Raw genomic sequence first — 24,877 nt, 5'->3', positions numbered from 1 at the left:
ATATGATGGAGAGGAGAAAGGTAGACATGTGTGTTCAGGAGACCAAGTGGAAAGGGGGTAAGGCCAGGAACATTGGAGGTGGGTTTAAACTGTTCTATTATGGTGTGAATGGAAAGAGAAATGGTGTAGGGGTGATTCTGAAGGAAGAGTACAGTAAGAGTGTAGTGGAGGTAAAGAGAGTTTCTGATAGGGTGATGAACGTGAAGCTGGAAGTTGAAGGGATGATGTCATCAGTGTCTACGCTCCACAAGTGGGCTGGAGGAGAAGGAAAAATTCTGGAGTGAGTTATATGAACTGGTAGAGGATCTACCTAGGAATGAAAGACTGGTCATTGGGGCAGGCTTTAATGGCCATGTAGGTGAAGGGAACAGAGGTGATGAGGAGATGATGGGTAAGTATGGCCTTGAGGAGAGTAATGTGGAAGTGCAGATGGTTGTAGACTTTGCTAAAAGGATGAAAATGGCAGTGGTGAATACTTATTTTAAGAAGAAGGAGGAGCATAGGGTGATAGGGTATATGAGTGGAGGAAGGTGCACACAGGTGGACTATATTTTATGCAGAAGATGCAACCTGAAAGAGATTGGAGACTGTAAGGTGTTGGCAGGGGACAGCTTTGACCTAAAATTTAACCTAAATTGTGAACAAATGCTTTGTCGAACCAGTACCTCTGAACATTGGTACATTTTTCGTAACTTCTCGTTTGTACCTCTAAAAGAACATTTATGCACGCCTATATTTTATATTTTATATTACTAGCATTTGTACCCTTTTAGGTATATTCTGTACCTTGCTTTTTCTGTGTGTACCACATGAACTGTTTTGATGGTACCTAAACAGTACTAGACTGATGGTTCTAATGCTATGGCTGATGTCTTCTCCAAGCTGGTCCTACCTAAGAAAGATCACTAGGTGGCAATATTACATTAGTTAAACGACACCAAGCCAACCCAAAGTTTGGGGGGGGGGGGCGAATTTGACAGACCAATCGATCAGATGAACCATTGCAATCACCAATGAGTTTTCTCACACATCCTACTTTTTATCTCTTGTAGTTATAACTAGAAGTTCGTAGAACAAGACATCTATATGCACAGATGAAATGATAACATGCCTCATTCGGTTTCAATTGACTGTTTAGGATGTCCCAGGGCTGATTGCTCTTTAGGACCATGAGGAACGCGAGAGCACTTTATTTATAAGGACAGTACACACGTTCAGGACACACACACACAAAACATACCAGATACCTTGGATGATGCGTGTATGAAATGCAGGCGCGTGTGTAATACGTGTTTGTTGTGTGTGTGTGGGGGAGTAAATAAATAAATAACTAAATAAGCACGCGCGTGTGTCCCCATGCAGCGTCCTCTACACCAGGAAAGACGCGTCCACTCCATCTGGCTTATTTTTCCCGATCATTTCACAAATATTATTTCTCTCGTAATCGAGGTTAGTGCTTAACCTTGTCTAGAATTGTGCATGCATACCGGTGGGACGGAGAGAAGGCACGAGAATCCGCGTGTGTTTTGGACGTCGAATGGCACGCGCTCGGCTCGGAAGGTAAGCCCTGGGTTTTACCAGTCAGATCACGAACTTGTACAGCAAATGAATGATTGCACCAAGATGCCGCCTCCAGGATGCATAACAGCCAAAGAAAGCCAGGTCGGGTTGATTTGCGTGATCCCCAAAAACGGTAGAGATTATTGGTTATTTGTATTTGTCTATTTTGATATGCCGTTTTAATGCATCTGAATTACAAAATGTTTACACACTGATGAATGTCGTCGCACATCTGCTGTCAAGGGCTGTCATTGCAGGGACCTGTTAGTAATCTTGTTGGAGTTTTTCTGGTTTTCTTGCAGGAAGGTTCAGTACAATGGACAGCTCTCACTGCGGCCGCATAATGAAAAAAACACGATCAAAATACTAGACAAAAAAATTAAATAAAAATAAACCCTGACTGCTGTTTGCATGCGTTCGTTTTTTAATGAATCATTCGATGCAACTAAAATTCCCTACTATTCTATTTATACTCTTTTAAAATGAAGTACCATTATTACAAAAAAAAACTTTTTTCTTCAAAAGGATTGTTGTTCTGTTCGGACCATTTTGTAGTTAGCTTATTATTCACTTTAAATCATATTCAATGATTCATTTGTTGTGTTGTGTCTTTTTATTACCTTTTTTTGTTTATAACATTTTAGACTTGCACCCAGAGGGATAAACAGAACAAATCCTCCAGACTGCCAGACAGCACCATTTATTCTAAGAGTTTATAGCGTTACTAAACAGAACAGTGATCGTAATCACGTAGGTAAGCACCCTAAATCTGGGCTCACCAATGCGGACTGGAAATTAAAAACGTTAAGTAGACACTATGATACCAAATAGATGTTGCGTAAAGAATAACGTGACTTGTCAACATTAACAGGTTTACGCATTAACTTTTTATTATTTCTGATATTTCATTGATATCTGATTGTATTAAACCGTGCCATATACGGAATATATATGGAAAATATATGGAATGGTAGGGAACTCTATTGGAGATATAATTTGGTTAGAGGGATATTTAAATACCTAGCTAACAACCATATGAAGGTTGTTGCATTACTGTGGTGTTGTTATTCACAGTAATCCAAGTTAAATCAAAGCTGATGGAGAGAAATATTTGTCATAAGTCATAAGTCATTCTATTAAATACAGCTGGTTTATTTTTTTACAATTACATTAAATCACATTCATGATGCAGTCATATACACGTCTATTGGAAACAAGACAATGTTCATTAACCTAGACGAAGCTTTTTTTGGTGAATATATAAGAGAATCAAATATTGTGGTCTACATATTCAATATGTCCAGGATTCATTCTTAGCATTTGGCAAATTCTAAAAATAATTATTCATTCATTCTGGAGTGTGTTTGATAGAGCAGAATAGTGGACTGTAGATACGTATATTCCTGAGAAACTTTGAGCAGAAAGAACTGAAGCAGAAGCAAAAGCCAGTTTCTGTTACCATTACACATAAAAAGACCTAACTACTTAGACCTTTGATATTCCTTCCTACAATGTTGACGTTTCTTATATCTTCATGAGACCCAAAAGTAACATCAGCACAGCTCTTACTACCAGACTGTGTCAGTAGTGAAATTTTTATCATATGCTTATAATATTAAGACTATATACACAGAACACCCTGCAGTGTGACTTGCTTTTTCAGTACAACAATCCTTCTGATCTTCTATTAAAGACCCTTGGGGATAATATTCTATTCATATAAGTTCTACAAGAACTTCTAATGTTTGAACTGGGAGTGAATATGAGTATTACAGCTATTTTAAATTAGCTCTGAAAACTAGTTAAGAATTTGGGACAGCATGTTTACAGTGCTCTAGATGAAAAATGAGGGTTACACAGGGTGCATTGGGGAAACAAGAAAACATTTATTACCTTGGAAGGAGGATTTTCTTGCTGAACTTGTAAAAAATAGGGTGTGTACAGGAACAGGGCCACAGAGTTGTAAATTATTAGTCACAGCGAGAAAGAAAGATGAATCACAAATGTATGGCAGTTAAAGTACAGCAGAATTTGTGACTAAAGGGTTGAATCACTGTTTTTTGAACTCTTCTAACCATTGTTTTAAAAATACCATCAAATTAGATACATAATTGATAATATAGACAGCCACAAGTCAGGATTTCTTTTTACATTTTGAGTAATGAATGATATTAAAATAAATAGAATGGATAAATTTTTTTTTTTGCAAGGTAACAGAACAAAACAGAAGCGCTAATTTCTGCACTGATTTAAAGTAATACACTTGCTAACAAGTGCATTTATTTGTCACTAGCAATGCCATAGCATTATGAAAATGTTTAGAGCATGCAGGCTTGATTATTCGGTTATAGACATATTCCAAATTTATGATATAGACAATAGATCATTTATATATTTAATGATGCATCTGTTGATTACGGGGCCTCATTTATGCAGATGTAAAATAATTATAAATGTGGATTTGTAAGTTCCGATTGATTGAAAATCCATATGCACCAATAGTAAAGTTTTTACTAGTTTAAGTTTTTACTTTATGAATAGTGATTTGTATGTCACTTTTTAAACATTAAAACTAATTAGTATTTTAGAGAAAATTTGGTTGTACTTACATTTTTTTAAATGAAGTCCCAGACATCAATAAAAATGAGCAAAGACTTTGTGATTTTATGTAATTCGGTAACTTCTCATGAAAAATTACTTAGCATTTGAGTGGATCATAAATATTAAATGAATAAATCTAATTCTTAAATATTATTGACTCAGTTTGCTGTGGTTCTGTATAGGAGAGAACAGGGCAATGCTTCCATCTTATGTTTTCTCTCACGGATCACTCATGAGGCAAACTAGTGCCTGGAAAGTGGCTGTCCTCAGAATCAGCGCTCACTAGGACAGAATGGAAACAGGGCTCAGAACTGCCCCCAGAGCACAAGCGGCAAAAGATCCTCCTGCTCAGAGGAAGTTATCAACATCAATTGGTGGTGACCCTGGGCCAGAGTGCTGCAAATGCAACGGTCTAATCAACACCAGAAACGTAATGGTGGACACCAAGGGAGGACGGGTGTCAGTGTACTCAGCCCCACAGTATCAGGGCCATGCAGTCGTCAATTATTCCCCTGAGCATGTGGGTCAGAATAGAAATGGGACACGGATAAGTGGACACCATCCGCAGCTGCTTAACCCCAGTACCTTGCCCCAGGCACTGGACCCTTTTTATAAACCCAACCTCATCCTATACCCCGAAGGAGTTCTGAGAGGGTGGGGGGAGGGAAGCGACTGCTGTGAGACCACGTTCATTGAGGACATGGCTCCTGCTAACCCTGCTGCTACGATTACTAAAGATGGGCTCATGCTCACTGACAACAAATTCTTGGATTTATCAGTGGAGGATTCCAAGATTCATACACTGTCCTATGATGTGGATGATGACGATGAGTTTCAAGAGCTTGAGGTAGGAGTTTTGGTATTCACCATTGTTTTGATCTATGAACTTAATAATGATTAAAATCTGTTCACTTATATTGCTTGTAACATAGGTCATATTTTGATTAATAAAACAACTTGGAGTAAGTAAAAATAATACACAAAAAACACACATATAGATACAAATCTAAACAGAAAAATAGAGCAGCATCTTACAAAGTCAGGGTAAAGGCAGACTGTATGTTTCCCAAACATGCATTTACAAAAATAGAAAGTTCCTGAAATGTTTGTAGTTGATTTAAATACTTGATATGATTCAATGATTTTTTATTCTGCACAGTATTAACTTGTTATTTGTCACAATTTCTTTGCCACCCTCTAGTTTTGCTTCACTGCAAACAGGTTACTTGAAAGCTATCGACACACTTGGGGTCTGTGTATGTGTGTGTGTGTGTGTGTGTGTGTGTGTGTGTGTGTGTGTGTGTGTGTGTGTGTGTGTGTGTGTGTGCGTGTGTGCGGAAGCTTGGGGAGCAATCTGAGTGCAAATGCAGTATGGACAGCCAGTTTCCTGCTGTTTCCAACCTGCTTAGGCCACCTGTTCTGAAAATGCTGCACGTTCTGCAGATCTCTGTGTGGTGACAATAATGCATGGAGAGGAAGAAGGAATGCAGATGTGCTTTGGTTTACCCAGGCTGTGATCTGATTTACTGTCAACAAAATAACCTCTAAAAACCTTGAGCTGATGTTCAAATGGGCATCAAATCCATAACCTGCTGGTATTCACACTGACATTTGGAACTCACATACAGTTTTTTTATTTGGCTCCCTAAAGTTTTATGCTTGGGAGCAAAATTAGCATAATTAATAGAAGAATTTTAGAATAATGTTGTTAAGAAATCTTTTATGTCTTGAGGAGATTTAATGCACTATGAAAACTTTTTTTACAGCAAAAATTAACATGCAAATACACACAAAGCAGACTAAATGTGTCTTTAGCTAAATTGAATTTATTGACGTGGAACCATTCTCATGATATTTAAAAACACCTTATCATTCTAAATTATTTGGTAGTGCGTTAAGTAAAATTGTATGTATTTCAAAAGCATATGACAAAATATATTGATTTAGTTTTTCTGAATGTCAGGCTAAATGACCTCCACTGAAAATTGGTTAACCTTGTTCAAAAACACTTATGTAATTGATTGATTTAAAGGCTACCGTTGATGTCAGAATATTGCCATTACATTCTAATAGATTATTCTATTGGATTATGTAATTCATTAATTTAACTAGTCTACCTTGAAGTGACTGCTATTAGCTGCCAAGGCTTTTTTTAAAACACCTGCTAGTGCAGTAACTTATGGGTTTTTCTTCTGTGATAAAAGAACTAAAAAAGAGCACGCTTGATGTTTTTAAATTATGATATGAACTCTAAAGTATATTGACAATAAATAAGCACACATAACATGTTTATATATGATTCAGAGCACCTAAATATGGATGTAGACTAGTGATGAATATTTCATTTTGAACAAGTCTATAATGTGACTCAAAGGAACGAGTAGCCTCAAAGAGTGATTCGTCAATTTTCTACTGGACACGCATGAGTAAAGCATCCCAAAAACCTCCACATGTTAAGTACAGGAAACAGAATTGAGTAGTTTACCTTTCGACTCGTCTAGTACGAGTCGTTCGTTGTTTTATCATGTGACTCCTATAGACGCTATGCAATGCTTTACACAGGAAAAGAATTGAATAGTTGTTCTCATGAGTCCTCTGGTCCGAGTCGCTCGTTCTTTTGTCACGTGACTCCCATATACGCTATGGAGTTATATATACATCTATAAATGACTGAAACTATATTGAAAGTTCATGTATGGGGACGTGTTGGTGGATCTGCTTATTGAAAATTTTACATTTCCTTTTATTTATGATCAAAGAAAAGAAATTAACTAAATGACTAAAAAAAAAGATTCATTCAACCGAGTCACTAAAATGATCCAATCTTCCCATCACTAATGTAGACATCTTTATATACAGAGAAAAATAAATTATATACAATACCTACAGGTATATAAGGTGAAAATAGGACTACATGATTGTTTATGTATACATTATGATATTGCACATTTTCTGTTTCATGAATACACATGAATATACTTGAATACATATAAATACATACACCAATTCACCCTTTTCTCATGTTTTAATAGACTAAATTCTTTACTACTACATTCTATAGACTACATATACTTTCAAGGACAGATTAACGATTTTCATAATAAAAAAAAAAAAACAACTGTTACAATTATTTTACTGTTTCAATTATATATAACTGTATTTTAGAGATTTATTATGTGTTCAGATTATTTTTTTTAATACAAATTTGAAGTTAATTTTGGCATCCATTTAATGAAGCGATTACTATTCATGGAATGCAGGCTCACTTGTAAATCTCGAGTGCAACGTCATTTCTCTCCATGACACACTGCTCTGAATAAGATGTGGCAGTTTGCTATTCCTATGTGCAGTATCATCTCAGAATATAATTTACAGTGTTTCTGAAAAAAAAAAAACAGTCCTGGTGTATTTTATGTCTTGCATGTGTTTTCATAAATAAATTTGAATGTACTTGTTTAATAATATTTTATGGGTAACTTTGAAGCTCATAAAGTCAGAAAAAGAAGGTCCGTGTAAAATATGACAGCTTTTTTAATGAAAACCTATTACAGTGCAAGTAGCAACTTTATGTAAGCCCCAGTGCTGGAAGTAAACTGTAAGTGTAACAGGATCATTGGCCTTCGACTGAACCCTAGTTTCTCAGCCTTCTAAATATACAGTGAGGAAAATAAGTATTTGAACACCCTGCTATTTTGCAAGTTCTCCCATTTAGAAATCATGGAGGGGTCTGAAATTGTCATCGTAGGTGCATGTCCACTGTGAGAGACATAATCTAAAAAAAAAAAATCCAGAAATCACAATATATGATTTTTAAACTATTTATTTGTATGATACAGCTGCAAATAAGTATTTGAACACCTGTCTATCAGCTAGAATTCTGACCCTCAAAGACCTGTTAGTCCGCCTTTAAAATGTCCACCTCCACTACATTTATTATCCTAAATTAGATGCACCTGTTTGAGGTCGTTAGCTGCATAAAGACACCTGTCCACCCCATACAATCAGTAAGAATCCAACTACTAACATGGCCAAGACCAAAGAGCTGTCCAAAGACACTAGAGACAAAATTGTACACCTCCACAAGGCTGGAAAGGGCTACGGGGAAATTGCCAAGCAGCTTGGTGAAAAAAGGTCCACTGTTGGAGCAATCATTAGAAAATGGAAGAAGCTAAACATGACTGTCAATCTCCCTCGGACTGGGGCTCCATGCAAGATCTCACCTCGTGGGGGTCTCAATGATCCTAAGGAAGGTGAGAAATCAGCCCAGAACTACACGGGGGGAGCTGGTCAATTACCTGAAAAGAGCTGGGACCACCGTTTCCAAGGTTACTGTTGGTAATACACTAAGACGTCATGGTTTGAAATCATGCAGGGCACGGAAGGTTCCCCTGCTTAAACCAGCACATGTCCAGGCACGTTTTAAGTTTACCAATGACCATTTGGATGATCCAGAGGAGTCATGGGAGAAAGTCATGTGGTCAGATGAGACCAAAATGGAACTTTGGGTCATAATTCCACTAAACGTGTTTGGAGGAAGAAGAATGATGAGTACCATCCCAAGAACACCATTCCTACTGTAAAGCATGGGGGTGGTAGCATCATGCTTTGGCGGTGTTTTTCTGCACATGGGACAGGGCGACTGCACTGTATTAAGGAGAGGATGACCAGGGCCATGTATTGCAAGATTTTGGGGAACAACCTCCTTCCCTCAGTTAGAGCATTGAAGATGGGTCGAGGGTGGGTCTTCCAACATGACAATGACCCGAAGCACACAGCCAGGATAACTAAGGAGTGGCTCTGTAAGAAGCATATCAAGGTTCTGGCGTGGCCTAGCCAGTCTCCAGACCTAAACCCAATAGAGAATCTTTGGAGGGAGCTCAAACTCCGTGTTTCAAAGCGACAGGCCGGAAACCTGACTGATCTAGAGAAGATCTGTGTGGAGGAGTGGGCCAAAATCCCTCCTGCAGTGTGTGCAAACCTGGTGAAAATCTACAGGAAACGTTTGACCTCTGTAATTGCAAACAAAGGCTACTGTATCAAATATTAACATTGACTAACTCAGGTGTTCAAATACTTATTTGCAGCTGTATCATACAAATAAATAGTTAAAAAATCATACATTGTGATTTCTGGATTTTTTTTTTTAGATTATGTCTCTCACAGTGGACATGCACCTACGATGACAATTTCAGACCCCTCCTTGATTTCTAAGTGGGAGAACTTGCTAAATAGCAGGGTGTTCAAATACTTATTTTCCTCACTGTATATGTGGTTTATTTAATTATGATTTTTATATTATTGTCTGTTATAGGTCATCTCTTCCTTTGGCCTCCAGACAGATGATACTGCTTTTGAAAATGCCAAACAATACTTTTAAAAATATATTTAATGTTAAATCTTCTACACAAATAATAAAAAAAACTAATTCAGTTGCATGTAAACATTATTGCTGGTTTTGATTTATTTTTGACTGATACAGTTTGCTGTGCCTAGGTGGGGGTTGGTGTAAAGTCCCCCATGCTGTTACTGGTCTTCGTTGTCTCTTCCTCTGCAACATGTTTTTATAATATTGCAAAGATTATGTTGCCATGGCACATACAGTATGGCTCAGAACTAAACACTGTTGTGTAATCAGGAGAGAAAGAGAGAGAGAGAGAGAGAGAGAGAGAGAGAGAGAGAGAGAATCATTGTCTACAATGTTCCTGCATGTGAACATATGCAAAAGGCCATCCTGTTACAAATTGATGGCAAGAAAAGCATATGGTGCAAGATGCTTTATCCTAGACATGTAAACAGTAAGGTGAAAACAACAACAGCCAGCTGGGGTTCTCAGGTGAATCACATGTACAAATACAAGCACTCTCATAAAGCAAGTGCTACTTAAGTACATTATTATATTATTATATATACATTATATGGGTCCCCTGGTGGTCTAGTGGTTAAGATGCAGCGCTCCCACCGCTGCGACCCGGGTTCGATCAGGGAACCATCCCCAGCCACTCTTAGTGCCGGTCCCAAGCCCGGATAAATTGGGGAGGGTTGCGTTAGGAAGGGCATCCAGCGTAAAACATGTGACAAATTAAACGTGCGGAGGATCCGCTGTGGCGCCCCCTAACGGGAGAAGCCGAAAAGAAAGTTATATATACATTATATATTATTATTTCATTTAAGGAATTTTATTATACAATAATGCATATCTTAAATTTTATATAGAAATAACATGCCATTCCTTGGTACTTTGTAGTGGATGCAAAAACATAATTAGACGACAAGAGAAACCTTGCGGTTGTAGTGAGAATTTGCGTGAAGTAACAGACGATCGCAATGTGTGTCTGTGACAACAGAAAACTCTCTCAGTAATTACGTATAATTAGTGGTGAAAAGTGTCCGAGTAAATGTACTTCATTACTGTACTTAAGTTTTACATTTTTTTGGCATTTACTAAGTATCAAGATATAACCAACTTTTATTACCTACTCAACTACATATGATTTAATATATGCATTTTTTACTTGACTAAATTTTAATTCAGAATGGGCATTACCAATTACATTTAGCAATAATTCAGTCAGTATTTAGTTTCACTTCATCTAAATCTATAAAATTTTATTTGTCCACTGAATACTAATGACTCTTCTACTTTGTGACATGATAGTGTAATTTTATTTGTTAATTGAAGGTCCCCTTTTGAAAGATCGCTTAACTATTAGGCTGTTGTGTTGATAAATGGTAAATGCAGTGTTGAAGTGTACAATTTGATTTGTATTGTAGGAAATAAAACCTTACAGATCAAATGTTTTTGGCTTTTCACTAACACATGTCTTGGTGTTGAGCACTAGTGCATCTTTGAGCCTACTTTCAATAGGAGTCTAATACTCAAGCACTGTTCAAATCAGACACTCTAAGACTTTATCTCAAGTCATAATGCACTTGGTGACTTTTAACTTGTAATTTGTAAGTTTTGCAGTAAGATATCAATACTTTTTTTCAAATATGATTTCTGCACATTATACCTATCCGTATAATGTACAGGAGAATGGATCATTGGATCACATCAATTATTACAAAATAGGTTTCACAGATCAATACTTTTACTTCTGTTAAATATCATATATCATCATAAAGTACCTTCAAAAGCAAGATCTTTTATACTTTTACTCATGTAGAATTGTAAAACCGGTATAAGTTTCCTGGAATGGTTATGCAGTGTCTGTGTTCCTTTGTTCAAGTACAGGAATACTCTGAGTACAGACTGAGGCCTTCTTGTTTAGACAGACCTACAGAAAAGGTGGCTAAGACTTATAAAGTAGTATTTTACAGAAATCAGTGTGAAAAATGGCCTTCAATCTACACTACATACAATCACAGTTTACTCTTCTACATATATGAACAGTATTATGATCTTAAGAATTTTTAATGCTGCAGCCTTGTTGAAAAAAATGCTACATTTAACTCGACCTCCCAAAAAGAACATGTTGTTTTGGCTGCCTTCCAGCATGCACAGTGTCTCAGCTGATGGTTCACAGATGTTCAACATGCAGTTGACTGACTGGTCTTCCATGTCATACCTCTTCTAATGTCCCGGGATTGGCTCTAAGCAGAGACTTGCATTGCTTATTATTTAGCTGCTTGTAAAACATGTCCTATTGTATGTGGTTCCCCTTTTATGGAATGAGCTCTTCCAATCCTTAGTATTATTAATATTGTCTATTATGAGCTCTTTGCCTAAGTCACGCTTGCCTCATGTGTAAATTGCTTAGGAAAAAGTGTCTGCAAAACACACAAGTGCAAATGATTACAGGGATGTAATTTTAGGATCATTTAGTGCTTACTACTGTGCACTTAAATCATGGTGTGATGTGTGATCAACCAGTAATCCCAAATGGATTTTTGTTTCCCTTAATTAGAAATATAATTTCCAATATAACACATTTAAAGTTTTTTTTGTGTAGACAGTTACTCCCTGTCACTCATTCACTCTGGGAAATCTAAATAAGATACAGATTAGGGAATACAGTGGTCCCCCGGAACTCACAGGGGTTACGTTCTAAGACCCCCATGAGTTCTGAAAATCCTGTGAAAACATAGTTTAAAATGTTATTCCTAACGTTCCTGGACAATTGAACCCGCTGCGGATTCCCGCGAATTGTAAGATTTGTAAGATCATTTTTTTTTGGCTTTCATTGGAAACTAAAGTGTACAAAAACTAAATAATGTTGAATAACCTGCACTTTCTAATACAAAGTCTATTCTGCTCACCTCATGTTATTGTGCACTTTCTGCAGAGTGAGTACTCAAGTGACTCAGAGAGTGAGGACAACTTCCTGATGATGCCTCCACGAGACCACCTGGGCCTCAGTGTCTTCTCAATGCTGTGCTGCTTCTGGCCCCTAGGCATCGCCGCCTTCTACCTGTCTCATGAGGTAAGGATCTCTCAACACCTGCTCCTCACCTATGAGAAATAGAACAGAGATATCACAATTTATTATTGTTTACTGAAATTGGAAGTCATTGGAGAAAAGATGAAAGAATTGTCACACTTATTAGGGTGAAATAAACCACACAAATACAGAATAATGATTTATGGGTACAATATCCTGTCAAACAAAGGTGACTTCTGCCTAGTGTACAGTCAAGTGGGTTTTTAGTCTTCTGGTGTACATTCTGTTGTACAACACAAAAAGGAAAGATGTGGCAAATGTCAGTAGTTTCTAATAGTTATACAAATGAATTATGAATAGAATACTATTGAAACCTTGCAAAAGAAAACTATTACTTGCTCATTTTTGGAATGGGCCATTTTCATGTTTGCCTTGGGTTAATCTCTGTGAGTCTTATTTAAAACAGCGATCAGCTCAGTGGCAACTCACTTGCTAATATCACATCACGACTGAACACCTACAGCTCTCTAATTCTCCATATGAAAGGGAAAAAAAGTTTACTCAGCCTGGCCCTAGCAACTAAGCCCACGCCAAAATCAATTCCCTTAAACCCCCAACGAATCCTCTCAGCTTATCTCACACACTGGAATGAAACATGCTGAAAAGCATTTTGGAAGGCATAGTATGTGAATCATTGCTTCGTATACCTGTAATTGTGGGTAAGCACAGCAGAGCAATAAAACATTTTTGACACACTTTTTAATGTCTAGTGGACATGTGGCAGCATAAAAAAAAAAAAAAAAACAGAATTGCTGCACTGCTCACATTACACAACATCTATTGCTTACAGCTTGTTGTTTATACAGGCTCCCACACACACAGCATGCTTTTTCACATGCAGAGATCCCTGACGAACAGGAAAATAGAAAATAAATTTGTCACACAAAAATGAAGGCAATAGATAATCTCATATGGGTAGGAGAGATTTTTATTTTCTATGAATGTCAAATGATATCCTCTTCATTTCCAGGAAGATTCTTTTGTTCATGCGCTAGTTTAATATGGATCATCTGATTAAAAAAAATCTGTAGAAACAAGCAGGGTGTACATGAATGCTTGAAAACTTTTCCAACTTTTCCAACTATTAATTGCTTTTTATATATATATATATATATATATATATATATATATATATATATATATATATATATATATATATATATATATATATATGTGTTTGTGTGTGTGTGTGTGTGGGGGTGTCCTTTGAAAAAAATCTCAATAAACACAAAAACTATTTTCAAATTGTTGACAAGACAAAGTTTAATATTACATTTGTTTAACTTATAACATGGTTAACAAGTTAAGGTTAACAATATAACTCAGATTAGGGTGATGCAAAAATAAGACATCTAGTACTTTGTATGGCCTCCATGATTTTAAATGACAGCACCAAATCTTCTAGGCATGGAATGAACAAGTTGGGATAGTTTGCAACATCTATTTTTTTTCCCATTCTTTAATACTTACCTGTTTTAGAGACTGTGTGCTTGATAGAGATTGACGCTCAACTTGTCTATGCAGAATTCCCCATAGGTGTTTGATTGGGTTCAGATATACTTGGCCACTGAATCACTTTCACCCTGTTCTTCTTCAGAAATAAAACAGGGGCCTTAGGGGTGTGTTTAGGATTTTTGTCACGTTGGAAAAGTGCACGCCGACCAATGGTACGGAGTAATAGTAGCACCTTTTTTATTTTTAGTATAGAGCAGTACATTTGTTAATTCATGATGCCATCAATGAAATGCAGCTCCTCGACACCAGCAGCACTCATGCAGCCCCACATAATGACACTGCCACCACCATGTTTCACTCCAGGCAACACAGTTCCTTTAACATTTTTATTGGTTGTCTTCAGCAAACTATTTGTGAGCTTTTTTGTGAGCCAGCTTCAGAAGAGGCTTCCTTCTGGGAGGATAGCAATGCAAACTTGTCTTGTGCGTCATCTGGTCTGGGGCACTGACAAGCGGACCTTCCGTTTCTGCACCCTTAAAGCAATGCTGGTAGCACTCATGTATCTGTTTTTTGAAGCCAGCTTCTGCACCTGATGCAAAGTATGAGGACTCAACTTCTTAGATCGATCCTGGCCACTGTACTGTAACTCTTCTCATTCTCGAATCCTCAGAGAGAAGAGATGGGATTTAATGAAGTACACATACTTTGTTACTGTACTTATATAGATTTCTTTGATATCCACACTTTACCTCATTTTTTGGACCTTTTACTTTCACTCATTGAATTTTTACACAAATATCTGTACTTTCTACTTCTTACATTTTCAAACCAGGTTTGTTACTTTGTTTTTAATCTATTTGGTGACATAATTTATATTTTTTCTTCTTATTGCATGCTGTTTTTTCAGCCCATCAACCTATTTCTTGACGTGTATAATTTCCAGACTATCACACACCACAGATGTAGGCTAGCCTAAAAAGCTAACAACAAGCAGGGCAGAAGGCAACAAGAAATATGGAGCTAACATGGATGAGACAGAGGAAATCAGTGATCTAAACATGATTGCCCTGCTTAAGTTCAGTATGGTGGTTGTTCAGCCTGGATACATTCATTAGATAAGAAAATTAGAAATTATTTTGTATTAATATATTAATATGCTGTGAAGTCCAGTTACCAGTGTGACACTAAAACAGTTAGTAGTAAAGGCTATTTTCTACTTAAATACATGTCAGAGCCCAAACCTCTTTACTTTAACTTGAGTGAAAATGTGTAGTCAGTGCTTCAACCTTTACTTTTTTTGTCTTTTGTTCTATTTTCATTCTTTTGTTCTTTGGTATGAGGTGCCATGTTGGACATCCAGTGGTCAGTATGAGAAAATTTCATTTTATAATTTAATAAAAGATATACAAATTTGTCTGGTCCTGTCAAGCAGAAGAAAACATGAACATAATGAATAGGACATGTGGCTTCACATGCTTACATGATGTACAGCTGTTATTACTTAGGATGTACTCACTTTTGTTGCCAGTTATTTTGAAAATAATGGCTGTATTTGGAGTTATTTTCAGACGACAGTAAATCTTGATCTGTAACTGTGTACTGCACATTGACTACTCTAAAATATCTCAAAGTTTAATTTCTATAGTTTTGTCTCTTGAGAAGATATATGTTCAATTCATTTTTAATTCAATTCATTTTTATTTGTATAGCGCTTTTAACAATGAACATTGTCTCAAAGCTGCTTTACACAGATAATGTGGTAATTAAAAGTAAATATGTTCTTTGTAAGTACATTTGTCCCTGATAAGCAACTGTGGCAAGGAAAAACTCCCCGAGATGGCATAAGGAAGAAACCTTGAGAGGAACCAGACTCAAGAGGGAACCCATCCTCATCTGGGTTGCACCGAATGCCCATTTGAAGCAGATATACAATGTTTTCAACCTCTACTTGAACACTGAGAGTGTCTGAGTCCCGAACACTGGTTGGAAGGTTGTTCCATAACTGTGGGACTTTATAAGAGAAAGATCTGCCCCCTGCTGTTTCATCATTTCATTTTCATCTTCATCTTCATCTTCTCCCGCTTATCTGTAATTCGGGTCGCGGGGGCAGCAGTCTAAGCAGATTCCCCAGACACTTCTCTGTGTCCAGGGATCAGGCTGTCAAGGCCCCCGCCTTCGACTGCTGCCCAATCCTCTCAGCGCCGGTCTTGATTTATTTTTCTCGTAAGGGTCCCCTGGAGCATAGAGGGCCTTGCTCAAGGGCCCAAGAGTGGCAGCTTGGCGATACCGGGGCTTGAACCCCCAACCTTCCGATCGGTAACCCAGCGCCTTAACCGCTGGAGCCACCACTCCCCCATGTTAATCCCCCTGCTGTAGTCTTCATTATTTGAGGAACCAACAGATAGCCAGCACCTTTTGATCTAAGTAGGCGTGGAGGATCATACTGGTACAAAAGTTTACTCAGATACTGAGGTGCGAGACCGTTAGGTGCTTTATACGTCAGTAGTAGTATTTTATAATCAATGCGAGATTCAATTGGGAGCCAGTGTAGACTGACTAAAACAGGGGTGATGTGGTCATATTTCCTAGATCTAGTGAGGACTCTTGCTGCTGCATTCTGAACTAACTGAAGCTTATCGGAAAGTTTACTTCTAGCTGCATGTGGTCCTAGTAAAAGTACTTCCGTCTTATCTGAGTTGAGCAGAAAAAAGTTATTAAGCATCCACTGTCTAATGTCCTTTACACACTTCTCAACATTGTTTAGCTGATCTCTCTCATCTGGCTTTGCTGAAATATACAGCTGTGTGTCATCAGCATAGCAATGGAAGCGAATCCCATGTTTATGAATAATTTCACCAAGAGGCAGCATATATAAAGAGAAAAGCAGTGGGCCTAAGACCGATCCTTGAGGAACACCAAACTTTACCTTATAGAGTGTGGAGAACTCACCATTTACATCAACAAACTGATAGCGATCAGTCAAATAAGACCTGAGCCAAAAGAGAGCTGTTCCCTTTATTCCAACAACGTTCTCAAGTCTAGCAAGTAGTATAGTGTGATCAATGGTGTCAAAAGCTGCACTAAGGTCTAGCAAAACAAGTAAGGAGACAAAACCCTGATCAGAGGCCAATAACAGGTTATTTACCACCTTAACTAGCGCCGTCTCTGTGCTATGATGAGGCCGAAATCCTGACTGATACATTTAAAAAATTGTATTCATAAAAGGTTGTATACAACCTTTTCTAAAATTTTGGATATAAAGGAGAGATTTGATATTGGTCTGTAGTTGGACAACTGACATGGGTCAAGGTCAGGTTTTTTAATAAGGGGTTGGATAACTGCCAGTTTGAAGGATTTTGGTACATAACCAGTGCTAATGGAAGAGTTTTTAAATTTTTAAAACAGGTTCAATTACCTCTGGAGTTATCTGTTTACAGAAACTTGTAGGCAAGGGATCGAGAATGCAGGTTGATGATTTTGATGAGGAAATAGGAGTGAAGCTTTGTAGTTAATTGTCTGCTATAATTATGCTGCTGTCTACAGGGTTACTTGGAAAAAAATTTGGATTTATATTAACCGTCTGGATTTCTTGCCTGATGTTCTCAATTTTATTATCAAAAAAGTTCATGAAATCATTACTATCTAATGATGGTGTGCATGTTAGAGCAGTGCTTTTATTCCCTGTTAATTTTGCTACCGTGCTGAATAAAAATCTAGGATTATGCTTGTTATTTTCTATGAGGGTGGAGAAATATGCTAATCTAGCATATGTATACATATACAGAAGATATATATATATATATCAGTATACTGTATATATATATATATATATATATATATATATATATATATATGTGTGTGTGTGTGTGTGTGTGTGTGTGTGTGTGTGTGTGTGTGTGTGTGTGTGTGTGTGTGTGATTTATCTATCTGTCTGTCTATTTGTCTGTCTATGTATGATCTATCTGTCTATCTCTATGTGGAGATTTTGACACCTGACTTTTCCAGCCAAATGTGATTCTTCCCTAAACTGTTAAAACAAAGTTGTAGCCATTTGCCATTTGTCTGCCTGTCATTTTGTACAGGCACGGATTTTTTACAATAAAGGATAATATTATATAAATCACTGATGGATGGGCAGGGTTTCTGTCAGTCAGTATTTTTAAATATAAACTGCAATAAAGATGGATGTAGTTTTCATAATGTTAGTAATAATTTGTATATTATTTATTATGTATTAAATCAAATGCAACTATTAAATAAATATGTGTGTGTGTGTGTGTGTGTGTGTGTGTGTGTGTGTGTGTGTGTGTGTATGTATGTATGTATGTATATATATATATATATATATATATATATATATATATATATATATAAAACCATAAATACTGATTTTCATTCATTGCATGTGTTACAGCCACATATTTATGTATATGTAAATATTCTCCATGCTCATCTACGAACTGCAGCAATCTGTTTTTGCTAATCCTGTGTGCACAATCTGATTGATTGGTTTTAGAGGTTTATTTAATAATCCCTTTCAATGTACAATGAAGACATGCGTTAAAAACAACATTCTCACTCAACATAGCTGTGGGTGTTTCCACACCATTTGTTCAGGAGAGATTTACACTGACCTATTTCATTGCCACACGGATCATTATAACATATAGAATAATGGCAATACAAATCAATCTTCAGTAGCTTTCTTGTTAGTTTTGCTGTTAGGCTGAGTACACAAAGAGCAATATACACAAGATAGGACTCCATTAGGCACCATTTACACACAGTTACACACTCATTCACACTTACAGGATATACAGAACAGACAGTCCACATTATGCCATGTTTTTTAAGGAAGCTGGAGAACCAGGATGAAACCCACAAACTGTGAGGTAACAACGCTACCCACCCTTCCTCCACGCTGCCCATGTACGGTATGCTTTGAAATATTTTAATCCAACTCCTCCTCATATTCAGTGTTGGTGATAAACCAGCTGCTACATCTTTAAAGCATATTTTTACCTTGTATTATTAGTCATCTTTTCCTTGTATCTCCATTATTGAGCCATTGTTAATCAGGTTTGCTTTGATTTAGTTTTGCTCAGGCATACTTGAAGTTAAACAGTTTCTCATCTGGCCCAAAATAATAGAATTGTTAATCTGATTTGTGTCTACTGATGCCTCAAGGGAAACAATTTCAAGAATTATTTTTTTTTTTTATGCAAACCCAGCTTTATTTGCTGTAATTGCTTAAGGTTTGTAAGAAAGATATGTTAAAATCAGATTTCATATTAAAGCTTTTCAATGAACCTTAATAAACAATACTTGTCTGATTTAAGGCAAGCCTTAGTGAATAGTGTATAGTAGTGAGAGAAACCTGACCTGTTTTTTGCACTCTCTGGCCAAAATTGAATAGTCAAATGACCAATCAAACTTTAAGTGAACTCATACAATTGAACAAAACACCTTTGTATGATGTAGAACAGGGGTCACCAACATGGTGCCCGTGGGCCTTTTCTGAAAATAGCTCACCATAGAGCTACTTACCAGTGAGCTGCATCAAAATTTTTTTGTTGCAATTCTTTTTATAATCTGTCACAGATAGACAAAGAGTCGGAAACCGGAGTATGGTTAAACACCTTGTCTTTATTTAGTCTGAAGGTATACATGGCAGAGAGGCTTGAGGAGAAGTACGAACCGGAGAGCGGGTAGGATCCGTAATGCGGGTAGAATCCGTAATGCAGGTAGTCCAGGGATGATCGCCAATGTGAACCGATAAAGGCAAACCTATCTTGAGCGCTTTCTCCGATGCGGAGCCAGGAGCATAAAAGTACAGGGAATACTAGTGGTAGGAAGTCAAGTTGATTTCTCACGGCAACGAGTAGATCCGAGCGTTAGTGAGGTAGATTCGGGAGCTTATAAAGGGGAAAGGTAATGGGAAACAGGTGTAGGTGATTAGAGCAGGGAAAGGCTGAGTGAGAGTCTCTTTGCTGGAACTCAGTGCCTGACCTCATTGTGGCTGAAACCCTAGTACCTTGTACCTGTACCGGTGGAAATTGGGCTACTGTTGGCCGAAGGAGGAGAAGAAGAGGAGGAAGGCAGGGAAAGGAGAAGTGTAGGAGAATGGAGGTTAGGGTGGGCACTTTAAATGTTGGTACTATGACTGGTAAAGGGAGAGAGTTAGCTAATATGATGGAGAGGAGAAACGTAGATATGCTGTGTGTTCAGGAGACCAAGTGGAAAGGGAGTAAGGGTTGTTGTGGGACCACAGTGTGTGAGATTTGGGTGCCATTTATTAATTTCATCATTGATTTCTGTGGGTGAACTTAATGTGTTATTATGGAAAATCCACTGTCAAACTATTTCAAACCTCAGTTACAATGTAAAACTGTGCCTGACCAAACAAAGAACTAATATTAGTTGATTTTATGTGCTGCTCTATGTTTAAAATTACATTGTTGAGTATTGAACTGTGAAAAATAAATTACTTTAGAAAAATAAATAACTCAGAATGTGTAAATCACATTTAATTCAAATTAAGGGAGTAAAATAATTCACTGGTGCATCTATGCAGATTCATCAGCTGCACACCTACAACAGTAAAGAAAGAGAAGACAGAAAAGCCAATTTAGTACATTTAAAAATACTATTATTCACAGCAACATCTAAAAAAACATGCATTAATATAATTAAGACATATCCTAGAATCTCATCAGTGAATTGTTCCCACCTCTGCCTCGCACAGTAATAACTTATGCCGGGGGACCAGTCATGGAATCCAAACGTATGAATGTAACAATTAAAATATCAACCTTGCGTCTGAACTTGACTCTTAAACGAATATTTGGCCATTGCCAGAAGCCAATGATTAGAACAATGATTCTGATCAGCTGAAAGATGTAAGTCACACCCAGGTCACGGTGGCCCATAAAGTTCAACGCACTGCAACTGAAGAAAACATATGCAAATACAAAAAACACCAGCAAATTAAGAAAACATCTTCCATCAGTTAAACAACACATGCTGCAAATCCTCACAACGCAACTAAATACAGAAACGTCCTGCAAATCCTCACAACACAACCAATTAGCACAGACCACAAAATAAATGTTTCATGAGGACCCCAACAAGTGACGAACCCGGGACTGCTTGTTCAGTGTCTATTCATCAGTGGTGTTGTTAATGATCTGAAAGGTGAGTTTTTTGTTTATTTTAACAGCCTGTGTATTTCATCAGATTATTTAGGATAATAATATCCAAAAGGCCAAGGAATCATAAACAAACAATAATAAAATAAACAAACACCTCACCTTTCAGGTCATCGACAACACCACTGACGAATAAACATTAAACAATAAACAATAAACCCAGATGGGTTTGTCACTTGTTGTGGTCCCCTTGAAACATTTATTTTGTTATCTGTGCTATTTGGTTGTGTTGTAAGTATTTGCAGATTCTTTCGGTGTTTGGTTGTGCTATGAGGATTTGCAGCGTGTTTCTGTACATGGTTGCATTGTGGGGGTTTGCAGCACGTGTTGTCAAACTGATAACGTAGTTTTTTTTTTTATTTGCTGGTGTTTTTTTTCTATTTGCATGTGTTTTCTTAAGTTGCAGCGTGTTGAGCTCTCTCAGCCACTGTATAGGATTCCTTGAGGAGTAATTATAAGATATTTTTTCATTTCAGGGTGGAGTATTCCCTTAAATAAACATAGATCGGGATAAAATATTATTAATTGTGCAGCCCTAGCTATAGGTTATATGACTTACACTTCCGGCTCTACTGCCCTCCGATCATGGTCCCGCTGGGCTCTCAGAGCACGGTTGCCTTCTCTGTCTCTTGCATTTGTAAACCATTTACCAAGCGCAGTCTCCAGCTCTTTCTTACTGACAGTTTTCAGCGAAGGGTTCTGCTTCAGGCTACCTGTAAAGCAAAAAAATTTATATAAAGTAGAGCATGCTACTGCATCAACCAGGGCACAACCCATTATCTGTATGTATAAAGCATGCAAGTTATATGAGCATAAGACTATCATAACTAAATAAAAAAAAATAATAAAAAAAATCACAAGGTTGTAAGCACCTTCTAATTCATCATTTGCCCAAACCGTTAACTGATCTGAGTAAATGATGTTAAAATTACACAATACCATGCAAAAAGTTAAATGCATCAATATGGTGAATTTCAGGCTTTGTTGTGATTAATGTTTAGAATAATTAGTGGGGCCTTGAACACATCGATTTTTAAATTCGTACTGGTTCACTTTGGACCGTGAATTTGAACTAACCACTGTAACATTAGTTTAAGTTACTTACTTATAACAATGTTTTGTCTTTAAAAAGCCTTAGTGGAGCTAACAAAGCAAGTGTTCGACTTTGCACAAACCGAAGCGTGCTTGACATAAAAATACCGTGAAAGCGATTCGGAAGAATACGGAGTTGTCTGCTCTCGAATTTGTCGGTCTGCACTGCACAGCTTCAAGTCAAACATCATATTTTTCTTAATCATCTTTATCATATTTTTATTAATGTTTAGAAATGATATAAATATGAAAGTTTTTTTATCACCTCTACCTATTTCACCTAATTAACATTAAAATAATTTTAAGTATTGTCACAATTACCTCAGAGCTTTTCTCTGTGTATTACATATACACATGTTATAAAGGTAGTGAAAGAGAAAGATTAGGCCACAGTGCTTTTACTGTTTCACCCTCCTGTTATCATGAGGCCACTATATGAAGAAAACACGGGTTTCTTTAAAATTATATTTCCACATTTTAGTAGACAATTTCCTAGTTATCTGCCAATCGTTAAGAATGTTCAGTTTTCCACAGGTGTTTATCTCTGAGGTAAACCAGTTCACTCTCCACACTTACCTTCATTATATCGTGCCTGTAACTTTAATTACCACAAATATACATTAAATAAAAGCAACAGTAAAATGTGATTAATTTAAAACAAAACCTAATTTCATACCGTGACAGAGATGTCAGGTTATCCAGGTCAGGTCAGGTGCTCCAGTGTGGTGAGTGACGACCATTTCTTCAGAATGAGAAGGTGGGAGCACAGGAGCCAATGAGAGACTCTGTGAACAGCACAACTGAATTTTTTATTTTATTTTCTAACAAAAGGTCATACTATGTTATTGTTAATATATACAATTTTTTGTTAATCTATTGATCTTATAAAACACGCAAAAAACATATCAATTGAATTTATCATCAATTGAATAATTGGATGATAGATTTCTTTTGACAAATATAGCTAAATATAGCCCAAATGTGGCCCATACAGGGCCCTTGAATAAACAAAATGGGCAACCTAACTGGGGCCCACAAACCTGACTAAGCTGGGGCCCACATTCAGCCCATCAAAGTGCCCACTCTGACCCCATGCCCACGTGATGCCCATATAACCCAAATAAAACCCATGTGGGGCCCACATGGACATGTTGGCTGGAAGTATGGTTTTATGCCGAGGAAGAGCACTACAGACACTGTTGATGGAGAAGTATAGAGAAGGTCAGAAGGAGTTGCATTGTGTGTTTGTGGATTTAGAAAAAGCGTACGACAGGGTGCGAAGAGAGGAGTTGTAGTATTGTATGAGGAAGTCAGGTGTGTCAGAGAAGTATGTGAGGGTGGTGCAGGACATTGTGTATGAGGACTCATTGTATGAGGACAGTGTGACAGCAGTGAAGTGTGCAGTAGGAACAACAGACTGGTTCAAGGTGGAGGTTGGACTGCATCAAGGATCGGCTCTGAGCCCTTTCCTGTTTGCAGTGGTGATGGACAGGTTGACGGATGAGGTCAGACAGGAGTCTCCGTGGACTATGATGTTTGCTGATGATATTGTTATTTGTGGTGAGAGTAGGAAGCAGTTTGAGAAGAGCCTGGAGAGGTGGAGGTACGCGCTGGAGCGAAGGGGAATGAAAGTCAGTAGGAGTAAGACAGAGTACATGTCGACAAGAGGGGTGTCGAGTGGTGCGGTTGCAGGGAGAAGAGGTGGAGAAGGTGGAGGAGTTCAGGTACCTGGGGTCAACAGTGCAAAGTAATGGAGAGTGTGTTAGAGAAGTAAAGAAAAGAGTGCAGCCAGGGTGGAGTGGGTGAAGAAGAGTGACAGGAGCGATTTGTGATGGAAGGGTATCTGCAAGAGTTAAAGGGAAAGTTTATAGGACTGTGGTGAGACTTGCGATGTTGTATGGTTTAGAGACAGTGGCATTGAGTAAAAGACAGGAAGTGGAGCTCAAGGTAGCAGAGCTGAAGATGTTGAGGTTTTTGTTGGAAGTGACAAGAATGGACAGGATTAGAAATGAGTTGATTAGAGGGACAGCGCATGTAAGACGTTTTGGAGACAAAGCGAGGGAGGTCAGATTGAGATGGTTTGGATATGTTCAGAGGAGGGACATGGGGTATATTGGTAGGAGAATGCTGAGGATGGAGCTGCCAGGAAGGAGAAAAAGAGGAAGACCAAGGAGGAGGTTTATGGATGTGGTGAGGGGGGACATGCAGGTAGTTTGGTTGAAAGAAGCAGATGTAGAGGACAGGGGGGAATGGAGACGGATGATCCGCTGTGGCGACCCCTAATGCGAGAAGCCGAAAAAAGAAGAAGAATATGATCCACTGTGGCGACCCCTAATGGGAGAAGCCGAAAGAAGAAGAAAAAGAATACTGTATATTAAAATGTTGTTCAATAGGTAAATGTGGAGTCACTAACTAAAAGAAAATTTTACATTACATTACATATCACTATATTAACCCTTAAATCACTGATATTCTAACTTCTAATGAATATTGGGATTAATAACTCCAGGAGATATAATA

General features: G+C 37.6%; 1 protein-coding gene across 6 annotated transcripts in view; it reads left to right on the top strand.

Moving 5' to 3' along the window:
- The first annotated feature begins 1,180 nt into the window (after window positions 1-1,180).
- Window positions 1,181-24,877, top strand: part of syndig1 (synapse differentiation inducing 1) — a 40,601-nt gene continuing 16,904 nt past the window's right edge. For 2 of the 6 annotated variants that reach the window (XR_014533288.1, XR_014533289.1), the window contains exons 1-3: window positions 1,220-1,560; window positions 4,344-5,008; window positions 12,447-12,584. Coding sequence is in view for 2 of the 6 variants with exons in the window: in XM_083540100.1 (XP_083396226.1) it covers window positions 4,454-5,008; window positions 12,447-12,584 (693 nt within the window). In the remaining 4 variants the exon portion in view is untranslated. Of the gene's footprint in view, window positions 1,561-2,204; window positions 2,315-4,343; window positions 5,009-12,446; window positions 12,585-24,877 lie in introns of all 6 variants that reach the window. The other 4 variants (XR_014533290.1, XM_083540101.1, XM_083540100.1 and 1 more) reach the window with 3 other exon arrangements.

Source organism: Silurus aristotelis, assembly GCF_946808225.1.
Source record: "Silurus aristotelis genome assembly, chromosome: 4".
In the NCBI taxonomy this organism is placed as follows: Eukaryota; Metazoa; Chordata; class Actinopteri; order Siluriformes; family Siluridae; genus Silurus; species Silurus aristotelis.
The sequence above is the reverse complement of the archived record's forward strand: the minus strand, read 5'-3'. Positions and strand labels throughout refer to the sequence as shown.